This window comes from Doryrhamphus excisus, chromosome 9 (assembly GCF_030265055.1).
Source record: "Doryrhamphus excisus isolate RoL2022-K1 chromosome 9, RoL_Dexc_1.0, whole genome shotgun sequence".
In the NCBI taxonomy this organism is placed as follows: Eukaryota; Metazoa; Chordata; class Actinopteri; order Syngnathiformes; family Syngnathidae; genus Doryrhamphus; species Doryrhamphus excisus.
The window spans coordinates 783260-804042 of record NC_080474.1 but is presented as its reverse complement, the minus strand read 5'-3'; the positions used below and the strand labels follow the sequence as shown (position 1 = coordinate 804042).

The 20783-nt window shown below is 49.4% G+C and overlaps 2 protein-coding genes and 1 long non-coding RNA gene across 9 annotated transcripts in view; 2 read left to right on the top strand and 1 right to left on the bottom strand.

Moving 5' to 3' along the window:
- The first annotated feature begins 53 nt into the window (after window positions 1-53).
- Window positions 54-7623, top strand: prkag3b (protein kinase, AMP-activated, gamma 3b non-catalytic subunit). 7 transcript variants are annotated; one of them, XM_058082376.1, is made up of 15 exons: window positions 55-241; window positions 1143-1363; window positions 2147-2222; window positions 2282-2430; window positions 4228-4309; window positions 4478-4536; window positions 4617-4662; window positions 4740-4794; window positions 4878-5004; window positions 6267-6432; window positions 6510-6547; window positions 6622-6768; window positions 6907-7000; window positions 7063-7331; window positions 7448-7623. In XM_058082376.1, exons 2-14 carry the CDS (start codon window positions 1346-1348, stop codon window positions 7194-7196), a joined length of 1191 nt encoding a protein of 396 aa, XP_057938359.1. In that variant the 5' UTR covers window positions 55-241; window positions 1143-1345; the 3' UTR covers window positions 7197-7331; window positions 7448-7623. The 7 variants fall into 7 exon arrangements, with proteins under 7 accessions (XP_057938361.1, XP_057938362.1, XP_057938359.1 ...); XM_058082375.1 differs by having other exon boundaries at window positions 55-473; XM_058082374.1 differs by having other exon boundaries at window positions 55-712.
- A 1055-nt stretch (window positions 7624-8678) lies between these two features.
- LOC131136298 (uncharacterized) overlaps window positions 8679-20783 on the top strand; it is a 42671-nt gene continuing 30566 nt past the window's right edge. The window contains exons 1-2 of the long non-coding RNA XR_009131724.1: window positions 8679-8774; window positions 9364-9420. This is a non-coding gene — a long non-coding RNA (uncharacterized LOC131136298). The remainder of the gene's footprint in view (window positions 8775-9363; window positions 9421-20783) is intronic.
- Window positions 11458-20783, bottom strand: part of LOC131136295 (aryl hydrocarbon receptor-like) — a 34337-nt gene continuing 25011 nt past the window's right edge. Inside the window, exons 6-11 of the mRNA XM_058082984.1 lie at window positions 19851-19984; window positions 19570-19772; window positions 19186-19295; window positions 17940-18081; window positions 16216-17782; window positions 11458-15469 (exon numbers count right to left, since the gene is read on the bottom strand). Of these exons, the coding sequence (XP_057938967.1) occupies window positions 15320-15469; window positions 16216-17782; window positions 17940-18081; window positions 19186-19295; window positions 19570-19772; window positions 19851-19984 (2306 nt within the window). The 3' untranslated portion in view covers window positions 11458-15319. The remainder of the gene's footprint in view (window positions 15470-16215; window positions 17783-17939; window positions 18082-19185; window positions 19296-19569; window positions 19773-19850; window positions 19985-20783) is intronic.

Sequence of the window (20783 nt, the reverse complement as noted above, 5' to 3'; positions counted from 1 at the left end):
GCTCTTCAGAATGTCACAGTACGTGTTGGATTTTTTTTTTTTATGAACCGCCGCTCCACAATTCTGTCAGCACTCGTGCAGCCCCAGACCACCACCTCTGATGGAACAGCTCTTCAGAATGTCATAGTGCGTGTAGGAATTCTTTTTTTTTTTGGTTTATGAACCGCCGCTCCACAATTCTGTCAGCACTCGTGCAGCCCCAGACAACCACCACTGATGAACAGCTCTTCAGAATGTCACAGTACGTGTAGGATTTTTTTTTCATGAACCGTTGCTCCACAATTCTGGCAGCACTCATGCAGCCCCAGACCACCACCTCTGATGGAACAGCTCTTCAGAATGTCACAGTACGTGTTGGAATTCTTTTTTTTTTTTTTTTACATTTTTTTATGAATAGCTGCTCCACAGTTGTGGCAGCACTCGTGCAGCCCCAGACAACCACCGCTGATGGAACAGCTCTTCAGAATGTCACAGTACGTGTTGGAATTCTTTTTTATTTTTTATTTTTTTATGAATAGCTGCTCCACAGTTGTGGCAGCACTCGTGCAGCCCCAGACCATGATATCACTACCACCAGTAAATGAAATCTTTTCAGAATGTCACAGTACGTGTAGGATTTTTTTTTTTTATGAACCGCTGCTCCACAATTCCGGCAGCACTCGTGCAGCCCCAGACAACCACCACTGATGGAACAGCTCTTCAGAATGTCACAGTACGTGTAGGAATTCTTTTTTTTTTTTTTTACATTTGTTTATGAATAGCTGCTCCACAGTTGTGGCAGCACTCGTGCAGCCCCAGACCATGATATCACTACCACCAGTAAATGAACAGCTCTTCAGAATGTCAGTGCGTGTAGGAATTCTTTTTAAACATGACATCACAATGATGGAAGGTAAAGCTATGCTAATAACACCAGCTGTACACTAGCTACTAGCTACTAAGTATATCCACGTTACTTTGCATATTGTTGACATGGAAATGCTAGCCTAAAGCGGGGGCTTTCTTGGATTTAAAGCAAAATTCCTTCAGTGCAATCCAATCCCTTGCACGAGCCTGTAAGTTCTCCTAATGTGTTCATGTCCTGCCTGTTTTTAGCTTAGCCCCCTCCCCTTTCCCTGTTCTCACCTCCCCTTATTTTGCAGTGAATTCCGCAGACCTCCCAACCGCTCCATCCAGATTTAGACCTCAGCCTTGCCCAGACTGTCGGGCTCGGTTGGTTCAAACTCTTCTTCTTCTTCTCCTTCACCAACCTGGGGAACTACCAACCTTCCAGATGTGTCCGGCGCACCGTGGGTCGAGGGTGTGAGGCGTTGGCACACTTGCAAACCAGCTAGACCACCCAAACATGGACCATCTTGCAGAGGTGAGACCTTGTCTGGTTGGGCTTCTAGTTGAGGTATGCATAGACTGTTAGTGTTCCTGATCCCAAGAACCTCAATCAGTTCTTGCAAGAGTCATCAAGGCAGAATCAAGTCTCCCATTGCAGAGGAGTCCAGATCCCAGTAGAATTATCCACACTGAAAAGTACTGGTGGGTGTTGGTGTTTCCCATGCGGACCCCCCCGGGTCAAGTGGTGAAAGTTGTGTACCGGACTGGCATTTGAGACCCAACTCAGCTTTTCATCACTGACAGCCGATCCCGGTCAGGTTGTCAAGAGTTCGTAGTGACGGGGGGGTGTTTGGACTCTCCCGGTTAAGACCAGGCCCAAGAGGATCAAGGCACGGATCCTAGGATTCCTGTCCTGCCTTGTGTACGCCGACACAATCAGGACAGCCAGTACTGGAGCTGCAGCATCGTGGAAGTCTGCCAAGACAGGTGGGGGGGGGGGGGCCCACGGGTTTTAGGACAATTCCAAGGGCCCGTCAGTTAGGGGGGTCCCAAAAATAGACATGTGGTGACAACAGCTGTCCCAAGGGGGGACAAGTTTGGGGCGTAAAAGCACAGCAAGCAAAACAGCGAATATGCCTGGCTTGGTGCAAGTCAGCGTGGGGGGGGGGTGGGGGCGGGGTGGACGTTTGGTGTCAGAGAGCACTTCCTGCAGATCTCCTCCCTCCGGCCCCCTGGCCCCCGGGCACTGGTACTGGTATTTAGTATGCAGGATGGTGTTTCTAATGATTTGGCCAAATGTGCTTGCCCCCTGTCCCAGGTGGCATTATTTGAGATGGAGCTGGACGAGGACGAGGACGAAGACGAGAGGGACAGTGCCTTCATGGCGACTGGAGGTAATGAAGACTTCAGGCTGGTTTCAAACCAGCACCCTCATCTGTGTGTTCTCTCCTAGCCGCTGGCCCCCCATCAACGGGTGTCCAAGCGCCCCCTGCAGGCCTGGAGCGAGACGCCTTCATTTACATGAACTTCATGAAGCACCACAGCTGCTACGACGCCATTCCCACCAGCTCCAAGCTGGTCATCTTTGACACCACCCTGCAGGTGCTGGACGTCTTGGTTCTTGATGCCGCCATGCTTGTTCCAGGACATCGCTGCTCTATCCGGGTCCTTGGTTCTCAGAGCATTCAATCCATGCAACTGGACTGTATTTGGCTTAAAGACTAGATAGGACAGATCTAGGCTGAGCTGAGCTGTCCAGTCCACGTTGTCTTAGAAGACGTTTGGCCTCTCATCCGAGCAGTCATCAGTTGAAACGCTAACAGTAATTAGCTAGTCTGACAAGATAGGACAGCTCTAGGTCAGTTCATGTTGTCTGAGAAGACATTTGGCCTCATCAGAACAGTCTTAATCTGGTCATGCTTAAAGACTAGATAGGACAGATCTCATCTGCTGATGTCTAGTCTGACTAGATAGGACAGCTCTAGGCTGAGCTGAGCTGTCCTATCAGTTCATGTTGTCTGAGAAGACATTTGGCGTCATCAGTACAGGCTTCATCAGGTCATGCTTAAAGACTAGATAGGACAGCTCTCATCTGCTGATGTCTAGTCTGACTAGATAGGACAGCTCTATGCTGAGCTGAGCTGACCTATCAGTTCATGTTGTCTGAGAAGACATTTGGCCTCATCAGGTCATGCTTAAAGACTAGATAGGACAGATCTCATCTGCTGATGTCTAGTCTGACAAGATAGGACAGCTCTAGTCTGAGCTGAGCTGTCCTATCAGTTCATGTTGTCTGAGAAGACATTTGGCGTCATCAGAACAGGCTTCATCTGGTCATGCTTAAAGACTAGATAGGACAGCTCTCATCTGCTGATGTCTAGTCTGACTAGATAGGACAGCTCTATGCTGAGCTGAGCTGAGCTGTCCTATCAGTTCATGTTGTCTGAGAAGGAATTTGGCCTCATCTGAACAGGCTTCATCAGGTCATGCTTAAAGACTAGATAGGACAGCTCTCATCTGCTGATGTCTAGTCTGACTAGATAGGACAGCTCTATGCTGAGCTGAGCTGTCCTATCAGTTCATGTTGTCTGAGAAGACATTTGGCCTCATCATGTCATGCTTAAAGACTAGATAGGACAGAGCTCGTCCGCTGATGTTTAGTCTGACTAGATAGGACAGCTCTAGTCTGAGCTGAGCTGTCCTATCAGTTCATGTTGTCTGAGAAGACATTTGACCTCAGAACAGGCTTCATCAGGTCATGCTTAAAGACTAGATAGGACAGATCTCCTCTGCTGATGTTTAGTCTGACTAAACAGCTCAGCCTAGAGCTGTCCTATCAGTTCATGTTGTCTGAGAAGACATTTGACCTCATCAGTACAGGCATCATCAGGTCATGCTTAAAGACTAGATAGGACAGATCTCATCTGCTGATGTCTAGTCTGACTAGATAGGACAGCTCTAGGCTGAGCTGAGCCGTCCTATCAGTTCATGTTGTCTGAGAAGACATTTGGGCTCATCAGGTCATGCTTAAAGACTAGATAGGACAGATCTCATCTGCTGATGTTTAGTCTGACTAGATAGGACAGCTCTAGTCTGAGCTGAGCTGTCCTATCAGTTCATGTTGTCTGAGAAGACATTTGACCTCAGAACAGGCTTCATCAGGTCATGCTTAAAGACTAGATAGGACAGAGCTCGTCTGCTGATGTTTAGTCTGACTAGATAGGACAGCTCTAGTCTGAGCTGAGCTGTCCTATCAGTTCATGTTGTCTGAGAAGACATTTGGCGTCATCAGTACAGGCTTCCTGAGGTCATGCCTAAAGACTAGATAGATGATGTGTAGTCTGACTAGATAGGACAGCTTGCAGGTATTGGATGTTGGCTTTGTGTGTTCCTGTGCAGGTAAAGAAGGCGTTCTTCGCCCTGGTGGCCAACGGCGTGAGAGCAGCACCACTTTGGGACAGCAAGCGGAAGAGTTTTGTTGGTGAGACGCACTTTCCTCCTTTTGGAACATTTGGAAGGCACCCGGTAGGACGAGCTTCTGTAGAAATACTTCTCATCTTGGATCCATGATTGATCTTTTTAGAAGATATCAGCTTTCTTCTGATGAGTTAGTTTGGAGTTAGTTGGTTTGCATGGCGTTTGTGTGCAGGCATGCTGACCATCACTGACTTCATCAACATTCTTCATCGCTACTACAAGTCTCCTCTGGTGAGCCGCCTGGTTTGGGGGGGTTGGGAAAAACATGGCGGGTAGAATGACGAAGATGATGATGTCTACGTGTCCTTCAGGTTCAGATCTACGAGCTGGAAGAACACAAGATCGAGACGTGGCGAGGCATGTACCCGCATGACACAACTATGTCGTTGTAGCTTCCATTCTCATGTTGGCGTCTTTCTCCTTTCCGATGCCAGAGATCTATCTTCAGTACTCCACCGACCGCCTCATCAGCATCGCCCCGGGGGCCAGGTAGGGACCCCGTCTGGCTGGGGGTGACCCTTCAGACCAAGTTTTTGGACGTGGCTTTCAGTGGCATGCTTTCGTCCCCGCAGTCTCTTCGATGCCATTTACTCGCTGCTGAAGAACAAAATCCACCGACTGCCCGTCATCGACCCGGCGTCGGGAAACGTCCTGCACATCCTGACGCACAAACGCATCCTCAAGTTCCTGCACATATTTGTAAGTAAACACCACTGATGTTCCTCAGCGCTCCTGTGGGATTTCTCACGTTGTTGAAACGAGATCTTGGCCTCTCAGTCCGGCAGGTTTTATCACTTGACCCTCAAAGACTTGATAGGACAGCTCTTGATGAGAGCTGTCATCAAGAACTGTACTATCAAGCTCAGAGGGGATGACAACTGGACTCCTCGGGTTGTCCCAAACGATGCTTGGCCTTCCATTCCGGCAGGTTTCATCACTTGACCCTCAAAGACTTGATAGGACAGCTCTTGAAGAGAGCTCTTGAAGAGAGCTGTCCTATCTGGCTCAGAGGGGATGACAACTGGACTCCTCGGGTTGTCCCAAACGATGCTTGTCCTCCCATTCCGGAAGGTTTCATCACTTGACCCTCAAAGACTTGATAGGACAGCTCTCATCAAGAGCTGTCCTATCTAGCTCAGAGGGGATGACAACTGGACTCCTCGGGTTGTCCCAAACGATATCCTGGCCTCCCATTCCGACAGGTTTCATCACTTGACCCTCAAAGACTAGATAGGACAGCTCTCATCAAGAGCTGTCCTATCTGGCTCAGAGGGGATGATAACTGGACTCCTCGGGTTGTCCCAAACGAGATCTGACAGATCTCATTCTAGCAGGTTTCATCACTTGACCCTCAATGACTTGATAGGACAGCTCTTGATGAGAGATGTCCTATCTACATACCTCAGAGGGGATGACAACTGGACCCCTCGGGTTGTCCCAAACAAGATCTTTGCCTCTCATTCCGGCAGGATTCATCACTTGACCCTCAAAGACTTGATAGGACAGCTCTTGAAGAGAGCTCTTGAAGAGAGCTGTCCTATCTGGCTCAGAGGGGATGACAACTGGACTCCTCGGGTTGTCCCAAATGAGATCTGACAGATCTCATTCTGGCAGGTTTCATCACTTGACCCTCAATGACTTGATAGGACAGCTCTTGATGAGAGATGTCCTATCTACATACCTCAGAGGGGATGACAACTGGACCCCTCGGGTTGTCCCAAACAAGATCTTTGCCTCCCATTCCGGCAGGTTTCATCACTTGACCCTCAAAGACTTGATAGGACAGGAGCTTAGACTACAGCTGTCCTATCGAGTCTTTGTGATGAAGTGATGGATCCTGCTGGCATGAGAGGCCCAAGGTCTTCCAGGGCAAGATGAACGGTCTAGATGCCCTGAGAGTACAATGACCTGCATGGATGACAATAAGCTGGTAGAAGTTCTTCTCCCATCGCCTCCATCAGGGCTCCATGATTCCCAAGCCGTGGTTCCTGCAGAAGCAGATCCGTGAGCTGGCCATCGGTACCTTCAAAGAGATCGCGACGGTGCAAGAATCGGCGTCGGTCTACGACGCTCTGAGCATCTTTGTGGAGCGTCGAGTGTCTGCTCTGCCTGTCGTCAACGAGCAAGGTGGTCTTCCACGGTGTCTGCTGAGATGCGTGGTGGTCGTCTGCCGCCTCCGCTAATTAGTCTTCTTTCTTCTTCAGGTAAAGTGGTGGCGCTCTACTCCAGGTTCGACGTCATTGTAAGTGTCAACGTCCTCCATCGGTATCGACGGCCGGCGAGGCGACCGCGGCTCATTGTGTGTTTGCGTTGAAGAACCTGGCGGCCCAGAAGAACTACAACAACCTGAACATGACCATGAGGGAGGCGGTCTCCTCCCGAGCCTGCTGGAAGGAGGGCGTGCTCAAATGTTACCCCCACGAAACTCTAGAGGCCATCATCGACCGCATCGCCGGGGCTGAGGTTGGAAGCTTTTTCTTTTCCGAGAAAAGGGCGTCGTAAACGCAGTACGCCCGTTTAGGCGGCAAACTAGATGGCCTGAAGGAAACGTGAGCCCAAGTTGAGCAGTAACGCTGCATGCACGTGTGGTGGCTTGACCAGGTCCACCGTTTGGTGTTGGTGGACATGGAGGATGTGGTGAGAGGGATCGTGTCCCTGTCGGACCTCCTCCAGGCGCTGGTCCTCACCCCTGCAGGTATTGACGCACTGTGCCCCTAACGCCACCGCCTCCATATGTCGCCTTGCTTTCTCTCCCAGTCCCGCGGATGCGTGGCTGCCGACCCGCTCCTCATCCGCACGGACTCGCCACCGCCTTCCGCTCATCTCCTCTGACGCACTTTTCCCATTCTCAAATATTAGCCGCCCCACGGCGGAAGCTAGCATGTTCTTAAGACGTCCGCACCGGCGCCTCCAAGCCGGGTGTCAGCGACGTGTGCTAAATCCTTTCAAACACGAGTCGTCCCCATTGTCGAGGGGAAGCCTCCGCAGCGCTCCCCCAGGCAGCATCCTCATGGCCCCCCTTGCAGGTAAGCCCCCCCACTTCCTCTGGATTATCATCATGCAGCCGTCTGGGTCCTGCGTCTTTTTTATTGGCTCACGATGTTTTCTATTCTAACTACCGCATCCGTTTATTGTGATCAAGACATCTATCCAGGTGGCGGGTGTCTTCGTCGGGGAGGTCCGGGCTCGCCAACATGCCTGGAACACCTCACCAGGTGTCCGGGAAGATGGATGCCCGAGCCACCTCTCCAGTAGCGGCTCTACTCTCCAACATGAACTGTTGTTTACGGTTGTTTGTTTACAATAAAAGGACTGTTGATGGACATCCTTCTCTCCATGTCTGCTAAAAGCTAAACTATTTTATATCAAGGTGCAAACACCCCAATCTGTCGGAGTTCTTGAACAGGACCATGGAGGTGCATGAGCTTCTCATGCAGGTCAGCGTCTGGAAGAACAATTCAATATGTAAACAATTATATTTACTGTTCTCAATTCAAAAAAATCTGTTTTATGGAAGACTGGCTGGAATATTGTTTAAATAAAGGCTTAAAAACCGAAGACTGGCCCTCAAAGGGGGCTGTTTGCTGGCTAGAGGATGAAGGTGTTGGATCGGGTGACGTTTCAATCAAATATAGCATTCTAAAATGGAATTTAACAAGAAAACTAAAATACAAAATCAAGCTCTCTCACTGAACGGCAGTGTTTGCGTCTTCGGCCAATCAGAGAACTTGGGTAGGCGGGTGTTTTGAGCACATAAGCAATGAGGATTGGCTAAGGTTTAGTACGATTGTGTCTTCAGCCAATCAGAGAATTTAAGTGGGCGGGTGTTTACAGCACATAAGCAATGAGGATCGGCTAAGCTTTAGAACGGTTGCGTTTTCAGCCAATCAGAGAACTCAGGTGGGCGGGTGTTTAAGATCACATAAGCAGCGAGGATTGGTTAAGGGTTAGAAAGGTTGCGTTTTCAGCCAATCGGAGAACTTAGGTAAGCAGGTGTTTAGAACACATTAGCAACGAGGATTGGCTGAGGTTTAGAAAGGTTGCGTCTTCAGCCAATCAGAGAACTTAAGTAGGCGGGTGTTTGAGCTCATAAGCAATAGTAAGATTGTGTTTTCAGCCAATCAGAGAACTTGGGTGGACGGTTGTTTAGAGCACATAAGCAACGAGGACTGGCAAAGGTTTAGAAAGGTTGCGTCTTTAGCCAATCAGAAAACTTGGGTGGGCGGGTGTTTAGACCACATCAGCAGCGAGGATTGGCTAAGGATTAGAAAGGTTGCATTTTCAGCCAATCAGAGAACTTAGGTAGGCGGGTGTTTAGGAGCACATAAGCAATGAGGATTGACTAAAATTTAGTAAGGTTGCGTCTTCAGCCAATCAGAAAACTTGGGTGGGTGGGTGTTTGGAGCACGTTCAAACAGCGTTTGCCAAATGGAATTACAGACACTACTTTAACTTCGTTGAAGTCAAAGGTAAAATGTACATTATGTCCCCGAAAAAATACTTTGTTCCACGTCTTGTGTGAGCAACTCAAACCCACAGAAACCCCGTCGACTGCAATAAATGGAAACCTCTGTAATGGTACCCGTCTTTGCTGTGGGGGGAATATTTACTTTTACTGGTGTCGTTGCTTTTGTAGTGGAGTAACTCAGTTAGTAGCTCAGTTACTTTTTTTTTAGAAGTTACTAGTAACTATCACTAATTTTTTAAAGTAACCTGCCCAACACAGCGTCTTTGGTGTTGTATGTTATTGTATTTACAACTGCTGCCGGTAGAGGGTGCTGTATACTCATGTTGAAGCCGTGTACGGCTCCAGCTGGCCTGAGCCACAACAGGCAACATATTAGGAACTACAACAGGCAAGAGTCACAACAGTATTGGCTCAGGGAGAACCCGCCCATTGTGTTCTACGTCATGATTGGCTGTAGACCATTGTCAATCTCATTCGCAAACTGGCTAACTGTGTGAGCTGCTTGCTAACTGCAAATTAACAATACAGGCGGCTAAACCTGTTAAAACAATTGAAGCAGCTAAACCGGCTAAATGAATCTTCTGTTCAAGGAACTAAGGACGAGGACAAGGACGATGGCGACAGGAGCATCAAGAGCAGCTAGCATGGTGAGTCAATAGCTTGTACCAAGCATCCAAACTTTGTTGGAAATGTCATTAAATGTTCATGTCTGTCTGAGAAAGATGTTTAACGTCACTTAAGAATTGGGGGTCGGGGTTTCCAACTAGGGTTAGAGCTTCACACTAGGGTTTGAAATCGGGGGATTGGAGTTTCCAACTCGGGTTAGGGTTTCACACCAGGGTTTGAAATTGGGGGTTGGGGTTTCCAACTAGGGTTAGGGTTTTACACTAGGATTTGAAATTGGGGTTTTCAACTAGGGTTTGAAATCGGGGTTAGGGTTTCACACCAGGGTTTGAAATGTGGGGGTTGGGGTTTCCCACTAGCGTTAGGGTTTCCCACTAGTGTTTGAAATTGGGGATTGGGGTTTTCAACTAGAGTTTGAAATTGGGGTTATGGTTTCCAACTCGGGTTAGGGTTTCACACCAGGGTTTGAAATTGGGGGTTAGGGTTTCCAACGAGGGCTAGGGTTTCACAGTAGGGTTTGTAATCGGGGTTAGGGTTTCAAACTGGGGTTTGAAATTGGGGGTTAGGGTTTCCAACTCGGGTTAGGGTTTTCCACTAGGGTTTGAATTTGGGGATTGGGGTTTTCAACTAGGGTTTGAAATTGGGGTTACGGTTTCCAACTAGGATTTGGGGTTCACACCAGGGTTTGAAATTGGGGGGGTTAGGGTTTCCCACTAGGGTTAGGGCTTCCAACTAGGGTTAGGGTTTCCCACGAGGGTTAGGGTTTCCAACTCGGGTTAAGGTTTCCAACTAGGGTTAGGGTTTCACACCAGGGTTTGAAATTGGGGGGGATTAGGGCTTCCAACTAGGGTTAGGGCTTCCAACTAGGGTTAGGGCTTCCAACTAGGGTTAGGGTTTCCCACTAGGGATAGGATTTCCAACTAGGGTTAGGGTTTTTAACTAGGGTTAGGGTTTCCCACTAGGGCTAGGATTTTTAACTAGGGTTAGGGTTTCCCACTAGGGTTAGGGTTTCCAACTAGGGTTTCGGTTTCCAACTAGGGTTAGGGTTTCACACCAGGGTTTGAAATTGGGGGGGATTAGGGCTTCCAACTAGGGTTAGGGCTTCCAACTAGGGTTAGGGTTTCCCACTAGGGCTAGGATTTCCAACTAGGGTTAGGGTTTTTAACTAGGGTTAGGGTTTCCCACTAGGGCTAGGATTTCCAACTAGGGTTAGGGTTTTTAACTAGGGTTAGGGTTTCCCACTAGGGTTAGGGTTTCCAACTAGTGTTAGGGTTTCCAACTAGTGTTAGGGTTTCCCACTAGGGTTTCGGTTTCCAACTAGGGTTAGGGTTTCACACCAGGCCGCAGGCCGCCATCGTACGAGCCACAGCTTTGGTGATGGGCGTTCCGATTCGTGCCCACGAGGCAGCCCTCCCCATTCCCGTCCAAGGGTGCCAGCGGCGCCGTCAATGAAAGTCGTGAAGGTGATGTGGCAATGATTTATTGATGTTAAAATGCTACACAAAGCACCGTCACGTGTTGGGGCTCCACAGGTAAGTCGTCACTGACAAAAGGTTGCAGGGCGCCCCGCGACATGTTGGTGTGTTTCTTTGCCCCCCCCCCCCCCCCCCCTCCCTCCCCCCACAACGTGATCACTGAGATCTTTTATGTATTAGCAAGAAGGAAAGAAGCACGTAGGACAAACCTGCCCACCGAAAACACCCGACCCCGTCCTTAGCGTGTCCACCTTCCCTCCCCGCGTGTTTCATCGCCTACACGTTAGAAGACTCAGCAGTATGGCACCGTTTCCAGGCTGTCGTCGTGTCCAGTGTGTTGTTCTGGTGATCAGCACTATTTACACGTCTTTTTTATCCCAAAACCAAAAGAACAACAAAGAAAGAGAGAAAGAAAAAAGGGACAAGTGTTGTTTGCCAAAACAGTGCATGGAGCTACAGTAGTGACGGCAAAACTACGGTATGTACACGCCTGTCATTGTCGATGCTGCATTTGGATGTATGTACACGACACGTCTTCACATCGTCAACAAGTCACATTAAATAGAGCAAACACTTCTGCTGTAGAAAAAAAAAAAAAAACGAGAGAGAAGGACGTCCATCTGAACGACACGCGTGTTTCACATAAAACAGACAACAAGAACGGTATTCATAGCACGAGTACTGACATGACAAATGGAAAAATCTCTTTTCAGCGTCTCCTCCTACTCCTCCTGCTCCTCCTCTCGTCGCCTCGCATCGTCACGGCCGTTTTCTTTCAAAACAACCACAAATAAAAGATTTTAAAAGTAGGAATAAGAAACATTCACAACTGTGTCCGTCCTGCAGGGATCTCCACGGAATCCTCACATTTGGTTTTTCTCTTCCTCTTAAGCCCCGCCCACAAGTCGCTTGCTTGGTGAAACTAGGAGACGAGTGCGAAAACGCCAAGATTGATACAATCTTTGTAGTAGATGCCTGGTTTATACTACCCCCCCCCCTTCCCCTTTCACCATCAGCTACAGTAATCCCTCGTTCATGGCCGTTAATTGGTTCCTGACCTGACTGGGATGAGGGAATGTCCGCATGTTAGGATTCCTTATTTAGAAACAGGAATACTTTCTAAGTGACTCGAGATTTCCGATGATATCCCCGGACTTTTTGATGATCAAAAACAGCAAATGGGTACTTTGTTGACGTTTATAACAGAGGTGACAGCCTCAGGATTTGTCCGATGTTTTGTTTTGAAGCCGGCGAGGGATTACTGTAGTATGGGCCAATGATTGTGGAGTATTATTATCATATTCATTTTTCATGGCAAATATTGCAACAGTGGCCTTTTTCCCGCACAGGTATTGTTTTATAGCATAGCTGGATTGGGGGTTGTGGGGGGGGGGGGGGGGGGCATGCTGTCCTTCTCCAGACGGGAAAGTAGCTGAGACCCCTGCTGATTGCATCCAAGTACTGCACCCCATTTTCCATCCAGCCATTCATTTTCTATGCCGCTTATCCTCACTGGGGTTGGGGTATGCTGGAGCCTACACCAGCTGTCTTAGCGTGAGAGGCGGGGTCCACCCTGGACCGGTGGGCGGCCAATCACAGGGCACATATAGACAAACAACCATTCATACCTATGGACAATTTGGAGTGGCCAATTAACCTAGCGGGCGGCACGGTGGTCTAGGGGTTAGCGCGCAGATCTCACAGCTAGGAGACCAGGGTTCAATCCCACCCTCGGGCATCTCTGTGTGGAGTTTGCATGTTCTCCCCGTGCATGCGTGGGTTTTCTCCGGGTACTCCGGTTTCCTCCCACATTCCAAAAACATGCTAGGTTAATTGGCGACTCCAAATTGTCCATAGGTATGAATGTGAGTGTGAATGGTTGTTTGTCTATATGTGCCCTGGGATTGGCTGGCCACCAGTCCAGGGTGTACCCCGCCTTACGCCTTACGAATGAATTAACCTAGCATGTTTTTGGAATGGGGGAGGAAACCGGAGTACCCAGAGTCCAACCCAGGTCTTTCCCTGTCCTGACCGCGTGGCCCCCAGTACTGCACCCCCTTTTGCCTCTACGACCTCCAATCAGCAGTAACAATATTCCTAACAATAATCCCCCAACCAGCAACGACTCCGATCCCTGGGCAGCCATTGCGTCGGGAGGGGGCGGTCCCCCCGGGGAGCGTAAAAATGCTTGCTAAAAGTGTTATAAAAATCTGTAATGATGAAGTTATCATCATGAACGGTAGCGTGTTTTATTGTTGTTTTTGTTTTAAAAAGGCAACATGAAGTCTTTGACCGTATCGTTTATCTTTAAAAGGGACTAAAAGAACGTCAACCGAGCTTTCACCACGGCCGCAGTCTGACCCCAGATCAGATTCTTCAGTCGGTTCTTGTGGGACCAATGGTGTCCAAATCAGAACAATCAGCTCATTGCGTTCCACCTTGGTCGTGGTCTTTCAAGAAAATGCATGGTGACCCCCTTCATTCTTCACTCCCCCTCCTCTACCCGAAAGGAATTCCCCCCGCCCCTCCAAGTCGGCCGCTTTAAATGCTTTCAAACGCTGGCTCCCCAGCCCTCCGACATGGGCCCCGAAATCAGTTAACGCTGATCCGCATCGTCAAAAACAAACATCTCTACGTGGTCATGGGGTACACTTCAACGGGGGGACGATGAAGACCATTGTACCCAAGTGCGTCGTGGGGACCGTCGCTTCGATCGATCGCTTCAGAAATCAACACAAAACAAAAGAAACAATCAGGGTTGGTTTGCCCCCCGCCCCACTTCACCTCCGCGTCCGTGACTCCAGAGCTGCTCGGAATAAAGTGCAGGAATTTTGTCCAAAGCCTCGTTTTTCTTTCCTAGGATCCCGTAGTGGACCAGCGTTCAACAAGGAAACGGCGTGAAGCGCTACATTCTTGTTGCGTGACGGAGCAAAGAAGACAAAAAGTGCGTCTTCACCGAAAACCATGCTCACTTTTGACGACTTGACGCAACGGTACCGCCGCTAAGAAGATTGTTTGTTGGGTGGGACGTTTGGACCGTGACACGCTGGTGCAAATCCGCATACACGATCCAGTCAAGTAACTTCAAAAGTTCCAAATACGTAGTTAGCATGTCAAGCTAAGGGCGGTGTGCCACCAGGACTTTGGGTTTTAGGCACCAGCAGCTAATCAGTAACCCAAAGATTCGCAGTTTGAATCCTGCATCCCGCTTGTGTCCTTGCGACAAAGTGAGGATCTTTCTCCTTGAGAACGACCTTTCATCAAGTCATGACCTTTGTCGTTCAAAAATGCTAACCCCTCCGCTACTGTCAGATGACCGACTGTTGCAAACGTTACCGGGGTTGCCGTCACGATTGGGTTTTACCCTTTTTGCCCTTATTTTGTATTAACTTCCTGTGTTGCTGTGTTCTGTCTTCAGTTGTTTTCCATTATGTGGAATCTGGGCCGTCACGCAGCTTGGCACGGGAGCCGGGGTTTGTGGAACCTTGGAGAGGGTCGAGTCATTCTGTCACATTCCGGCTTGAGAGCTTTACGGTTCGACCCCAGGATGCAGAGATGACGACCCAATTGCAGGTCAAAATATATTTAACGTTGCTATGCAGAGATAATGGAAAGCAACTGAAGACGGAACAGAGCAACACAGGAAGTTATTACAAAATAAGGGCAACTAGGAACTCAGGAAAAAGGGCAAACTAAGAACTGAAGCCCAATCGTGACAGTTGCGCCATTATGCTCTGACGAGATGCGTCTTTCAGGTACGGTCCCAAGCGGCGTGTTGCGTTTAAGGGCGGTTTTCAGGATGGAGTACGTACTTGAAGGTCATTGACGTAGCTAGCAACGATACCGTTTTTAAGGTCCTTCGCCCAACGCTAACCGTGACCGAGGGCCAAAGCTGCACCGCAAACCCCAAACACAAACATCAAAAGTGAGCATTATTATATCTATAAAGACACATTTTTCGTAGCGGATGGAATCGTTGGCCTGTGCAGGTGTACCTAATGAAGTGGCCGGTGGGAATATTTGACAGGAGTTACACATAAAGTAAAAGTTGTACCTTGCGCTAAATTTCCTTTTTTCCCCCGCTTGAGTGTCTGTACATTCATGAAGCGCAGATAAAGCCCCGCCCCTCTTAGTTGAAGCCCCTCCCCCTTATTGGCTCATCTGCCACTCCTTCACTATGTGGAAGAAAACCCTGAATTTGTCGTCACCATCATTTCCTGGCTGAAGATCTATTTGTAGGACATAGTGAGCATCTGGACTGCATTACAAGTAAACAAAGGACTCTTATGATAAAACCACGTTCCACCTTCCTCGCTGAAAACATGGAAAATGTCCAAAGAAAGATAAAAAAATGTGTTATTCCGTGTTTGTGGTCCGATCTGCATGTAATAAGGCTGGTCCGCTCATCGTGTGTCTCTGGCCGTTCGTTCGTGCTCGGGCCAGCCGCTCAGAGGTAGAAGCCGGTGGCGGGCGGGTCGGGGAGGCCAGACAGCGTGTCGGGGCACGGCATCTGGACGGCGGGGGGCGCCGCCCCGTTCCCGTTGGGCACGGCGCACCCGGGCGGGTAAGCGGTGCTCAGGATGCAGCCGTTCTCCATCTGCGCAGCAAACAGAAGACAGGAAGTGACATCGTGTGTTTCACTGGTCGACCAAAGCGGGTTTGGTACCTTCAAATAAGATGGAAATACTTCATCCCAAGAACGGAATACTTATTGTTTTACCTTGTTACACCCGCTAAAAAGTGAAATACGCAGATTGAAGCACCAAGCGCCCACTTTCTCAGCAACCTGTCTACGCCCTGCAACAAAACCTTGCTGATGAACGGTGATATATACTGTTGTCAGTTAACAAAAGGGCTCCAAACAACTCTCCCATTTGCACACATACCTTTTTGGCCTGGTGGTCACATGACCTTTTGGCCTGGTGGTCAGGGACCCCAGCGGCGTTTTCAGATTCTCGTTATCAAAAAATACAAAATGTACCCAAAACCAGAAAAACGTACAAAAGACACGTTTGCCGTACGGACGACACACAAAGGCGTATGAACGAACCCAAGCGCCGTAGAGATTGATTGACATGACAACACGTCTGCGGCCGTAGGTGACCGTAGGATGGACAGGAAATGGCCTCTGCCAGCCAACAACAGTACTTTTTTGTTTCGATAAAGTTATGATGGCCGTCATCCGAAAGACTGAATCAGTTTCTTTTGATCTGACGTTACGTCACGTTACTTAGAACAGTTGTGGTACATTTAAAATATCGTAGTACTGCAGGAAACACGGACAATTCCGATTAGGACGGAGTACCAATAAGGACGCTTTCTGGTATGTCTGCGATTCCTTACCTTGGCATCATGAGGCACGTCTGAGGTCACGATGCCGTAATGGTCCAGCTGCCGACAGGGTTTTCCCACCGCCAGGATCTGCTCCAGCGAGGCGTTGGGGGGCGGACACTGGGACAGGCTGGAAATGACCTGAGCCAAAGGAACGGAGATGGGCTCCTGCTGCCGCTTGTGGGTAATCCCCTGGAAAGACGAAACCACCGACTCCGCCCTGTGCTGGAGCGAGCCGCTCCCGAACAAACCGCCACCGTTAATAGGGTAATCCGAATTGTCAAGGTCAGGCATGGCGTAATCCAAGCAGGAATCCAAGGAGGTGTCTGCAAGGGGTTTTTGGCTGTTCTCCAGGCAGGAATCCAGATCCTCGCCAAAGCCAAAGTCCTGCCATTGAGATTTGACAGCCGACTGCTCCGTGCCGGGAATGCTGCACAGTCCGTTGAGGTTGCTTGCCTTCTGTTTGGCATGGCACTGCTGCGAGACCTGGTTCTGCTGCTGGTTCTGAAGGTAGCTCGGATGCTGCTGATGAAGCTCCCCGTCCAGCTCCGAGGTCTTGCCATTGAAAACCGTCTGTTCCATTTCGATCCCCGCATTCAAGAGAATGTCCTGGGCCGACCATTGTCCATTGGGGGCAGGTTCAGGGTGCCCCAGCAGGTCTCCGTTGACTACCGTGTTGGCTAAATGCTCGCTCTGCTGGCCCCAGTGGTGGACCGCCTTAGCCGGGCACATGCTGAGGTGCTTCTGCATCTGCTGGGACAACTGGACTATGGGAGCCTTCCCCAACGGAGGAGGCTTGTGGTGAGGGAACTGCATTTTCACATTAGCTTCGGAGGCGAGCGTGCTTTCCGGTACCGACACCGTCGTCGCTCTCGCCGAGGGACTGCAGGGGGGCACCTGACCTCCCTGGTCCGCAGGATCAGTCTTTCCTTCAATGGAGTCGTAGATGTATGAAAGAATTTCGTCATTTGTGAGCAGGTCGTCCAAGGTGGGCACACGTTCTGGGTCCATCTCGACTCGGATCATCCGCTCGTCCAACAGGAGAAGCTCCAAATCCTCAGCGCTCAACCCCAGACCCTCCAGAGCTCCAAACAGCTCCCCGTTTGAACAGCCGCCATCCTCTGCGTCCACAACCCCTTGGCCCTCCAGGGACAGGGAGTCGAGGGTCGCAAGTAGCGGGTCAAAGCTGGTTCCTGGTTCCGTGATACTTGGATCCACGCCGCCGTTACTCGGCGTGTCCCAGGTTCTGTGCAGGCTGGAGGGCTTGGACTCGGAGAAGCCCATTTGGTCTCCGAAGAAGCTGCTATGAAAGGACATTTTGGGCTCCAGCGCGGCCTGGCAGACGTACACCGACTCATCCTGGCTCATGAGGGCCCCGAGAAGCGAGCCTGGATCCAGGCCATCCCTGAGCAGCCGGTCGGTCCGGCTTTTCTTGGACTTGCTGCTGTTCTTCTCAGAAACGCCGTCTCTGAAGCCCGCGATGGGATGGTTGGACTGGTAGAGCAAAGCCTCGCCTGTCGCGTACGTGAACGGTAGATGCATGGAGCGTTTACGCAAATGTTCTCCTCCTTCTTCATCCCTACGGAAAAGAGAAGTGGATTATTGTCCGAACACCCAAGGTGAAATCGGTAAACCAAATGTTCTATGAGGTCACGGTTCCATTTTTCGTACATCTCGTCACATGTGACACTTTATGAATAGCGTGTTTCCTTTTGAGTGACACCTCTGAAACGTACAAAAGTGGCCTCTGGGTGGCGATGATGTAGTCCGGTTTGCCGTTTTTGTAGACCAGCCGAGCGTTGGCCTGCACCCACTTCCAGCGGTTCTCCTTGGTGAGCAGCCTGAAGACGGTCAGTCCACTCTCGCCAGTCTTCATCACTGCAACAGAAAGGTTGGCCATCAGTGGGGGCCATATCAGTGGGGGCCATATCAGTGGGGGCGGTGTCCTGTCGTGCTAATCCCGGTGTTTGTTTCTTTGTTTGCCATGGTGACTTCCAGTACACTGACCCTTGAACTGTGCTGGGGGGGGGGGGGCATATCTGTTTGGTATTTGTCCTCATGATGTGTTAGCTCTGAGTTATCTGCGATGTTGCGCTTACGCCCCCCCCCCCCTCCCATTTTCTTCTCTGGCAGCTCTACAGCTTTACTCAATCTGCTGCGTAATCCCAGGGGATTACTAGCAAAAGCTGTATTAAATCTCTGACTGGGCTGGACCAGGACTCCTAAACTTTTTAACAGGACCACATTCAAAACTACTCTAGAATAATATATGATCATGGGTCATTGGTTCTTAAGTCTTTGGTCACGAGTCCAAGTCAAGCTTCAAGTCTTGGTGGAGTGAGACTTGGTCAGGTTTTGAGTCTTTAGTCATAACCTCAAGACAAGTCTCAAGTCTTGGTATAGCGAGACTTGGTCATGTCTTTGGTCACAAGTCCAAGTCTAGTCTCAAGTCTTGGTGGTGTGAGACTTGGTCATGTCTCTGGTCACAAGTCCAAGTCTAGTCTCAAGTCTTTGTGGGGTGAGACTTGGTCAGGTCTTTAGTCATGACCTCAAGACAAGTCTCAAGTCTCTGTGGGGTGAGACTTGGTCAGGTCTCAAGTCTTTAGTCATGACCTCAAGACAAGTCTCAAGTCTTGGTGGGGTGAGACTTGGTCAGGTCTCAAGTCTTTAGTCATGACCTCAAGACAAGTCTCAAGTCTTGGTGGGGTGAGACTTGGTCAGGTCTTTAGTCATGACCTCAAGACAAGTCTCAAGTCTCTGTGGGGTGAGACTTGGTCAGGTCTCAAGTCTTTAGTCATGACCTCAAGACAAGTCTCAAGTCTTTGAGTCTTTGTTGGGTGAGACTTGGTCATGTCTCTGGTCACAAGTCCAAGTCTAGTGTCAAGTCTTGGTGGGGTGAGACTTGGTCTCAAGTCTTTGGTCACGAGTCCAGGTCAGGTCTCGGGTCTTTATAAAAAGTTATGTAATTTAAGACGAACTTACTTCTGACATGGTTCTCTGCACAGTACAGCATATCTGCGGCGTGGATGAACTGGTACCCGGATCCTCGTACCCGGAGTTCTGCCTCAGTGTAGCCCAGGACGATTTTCCCCCTAAAGACACAAACACTCCAGATGACTCCCCCCAGCAAAATGCCAGTCCAGTAAAGCCCTACTTGGGGGGCCCTCAGAGACCAGGTGCCTCGAGTGCTAATACATGTACTTGTACAGAAACGACAACAATGGGCATTTATGATGCAATTATGAAACAACAACGTAGCAAACCCCCTTGGGGGGTGTGGGGGGGGGGGGGGGGGGGGTAAATATATCATAATGCATGTATAAATGGCCGAAACCGAGGTGCCACAGACGAAATTCCAAAGCGTACTTTGCATCACAGGCCAACGGCGTGAAGTCCAACTTGTGCTTGGTTCGGAAGATCATGTTCTTGGTCCTGATCTCCAGGATGGATGGAGGCTGCAGAGGAGTGGCGATGGCAAACAGGGCGAGCTGCGGCGGCGCCTTTCCTCCGTTTTCCTGACGCTGGTTCTGTCCGTGTAGAAACTTTAGCCTGCCTTGGAAGTTCAGAGCCTGCAAAGGAGAGCCAGGGTGGAAAGATCTTCCCGCTGAAACCTTTTGGACTGGGAATCCTCCCAAAATCAAACCTACCAGGAAGCCAGACGAGTTATCCAGGAGGCAGCGGAAGCGGCACACGAAGCTTCTCTCCAGGAAGGACGAGTTCTCTGGAGGGAGCTGTTCGGGGTTGTAGGTGACCAAGGACGAGCTGCTGTCGGGTTCCATCTCTGGGAATGCAGAGGAACTTATTATTATTATTAATTTTTGTCACATTCAAACCTTTTCCACAACCTTTTTTAGCCAGTATTTTTCCTCATAATATGATCTTATTGTCATAAAATCGCCACTTGTTATCGTTGGGTTAAAAACAGCAGCGGGCCGCACCTTGGACACCCCTGATTCAACCATTTCAAGGTTTTCTTTGTCTCTCATAATAATACACAGCTTTTCTCTTTAATGTTTAATGTTCTAAAAAATATGTTTTTACTCAGAAGATCACAATTTTTCCCCCCCCGTAAGATGCCCTCGTAATCTCCCCCCAAAATCTGCACCGACTGCTGTTGCTTTCTGGTCTAAGTGCAGCCTGCAGCCTTCCGAAGAGTGCCGGAGTCGGGGGTCGTGGCCACGATATTTCCCGACTCATACCGGAGCTAAAAAGCAAGGCACAGGCGTAAGCGTCTTAAAACCAAAATACAGACGGGGGCCACTTCACCTCATAAGCCCCTGCCGGAGATTACAGGGTCATGTGACCCGACCTGAGGACCTGTCTTAGGGCTTCATGACCAAGAACTGTGGGTTCTTCTCAACCGCCTGATTCTGAAGCACTGAAACTGATGTGTGTTTCAACTTCACGCTTTGCTCTTTTTTTCACATTTTTGCCATTTTTTTAAAGCTGTTTTTTTATCCAAATATTTCACATTTCTTTCTCACAAAATTTCAACTTTTTGCCACTCATTAGAATATGATTTTTTTTCTCTCCTTTCTTTTCTTTTTATCAAATTGTTCCTATTTTTTTCAATTGTTTGC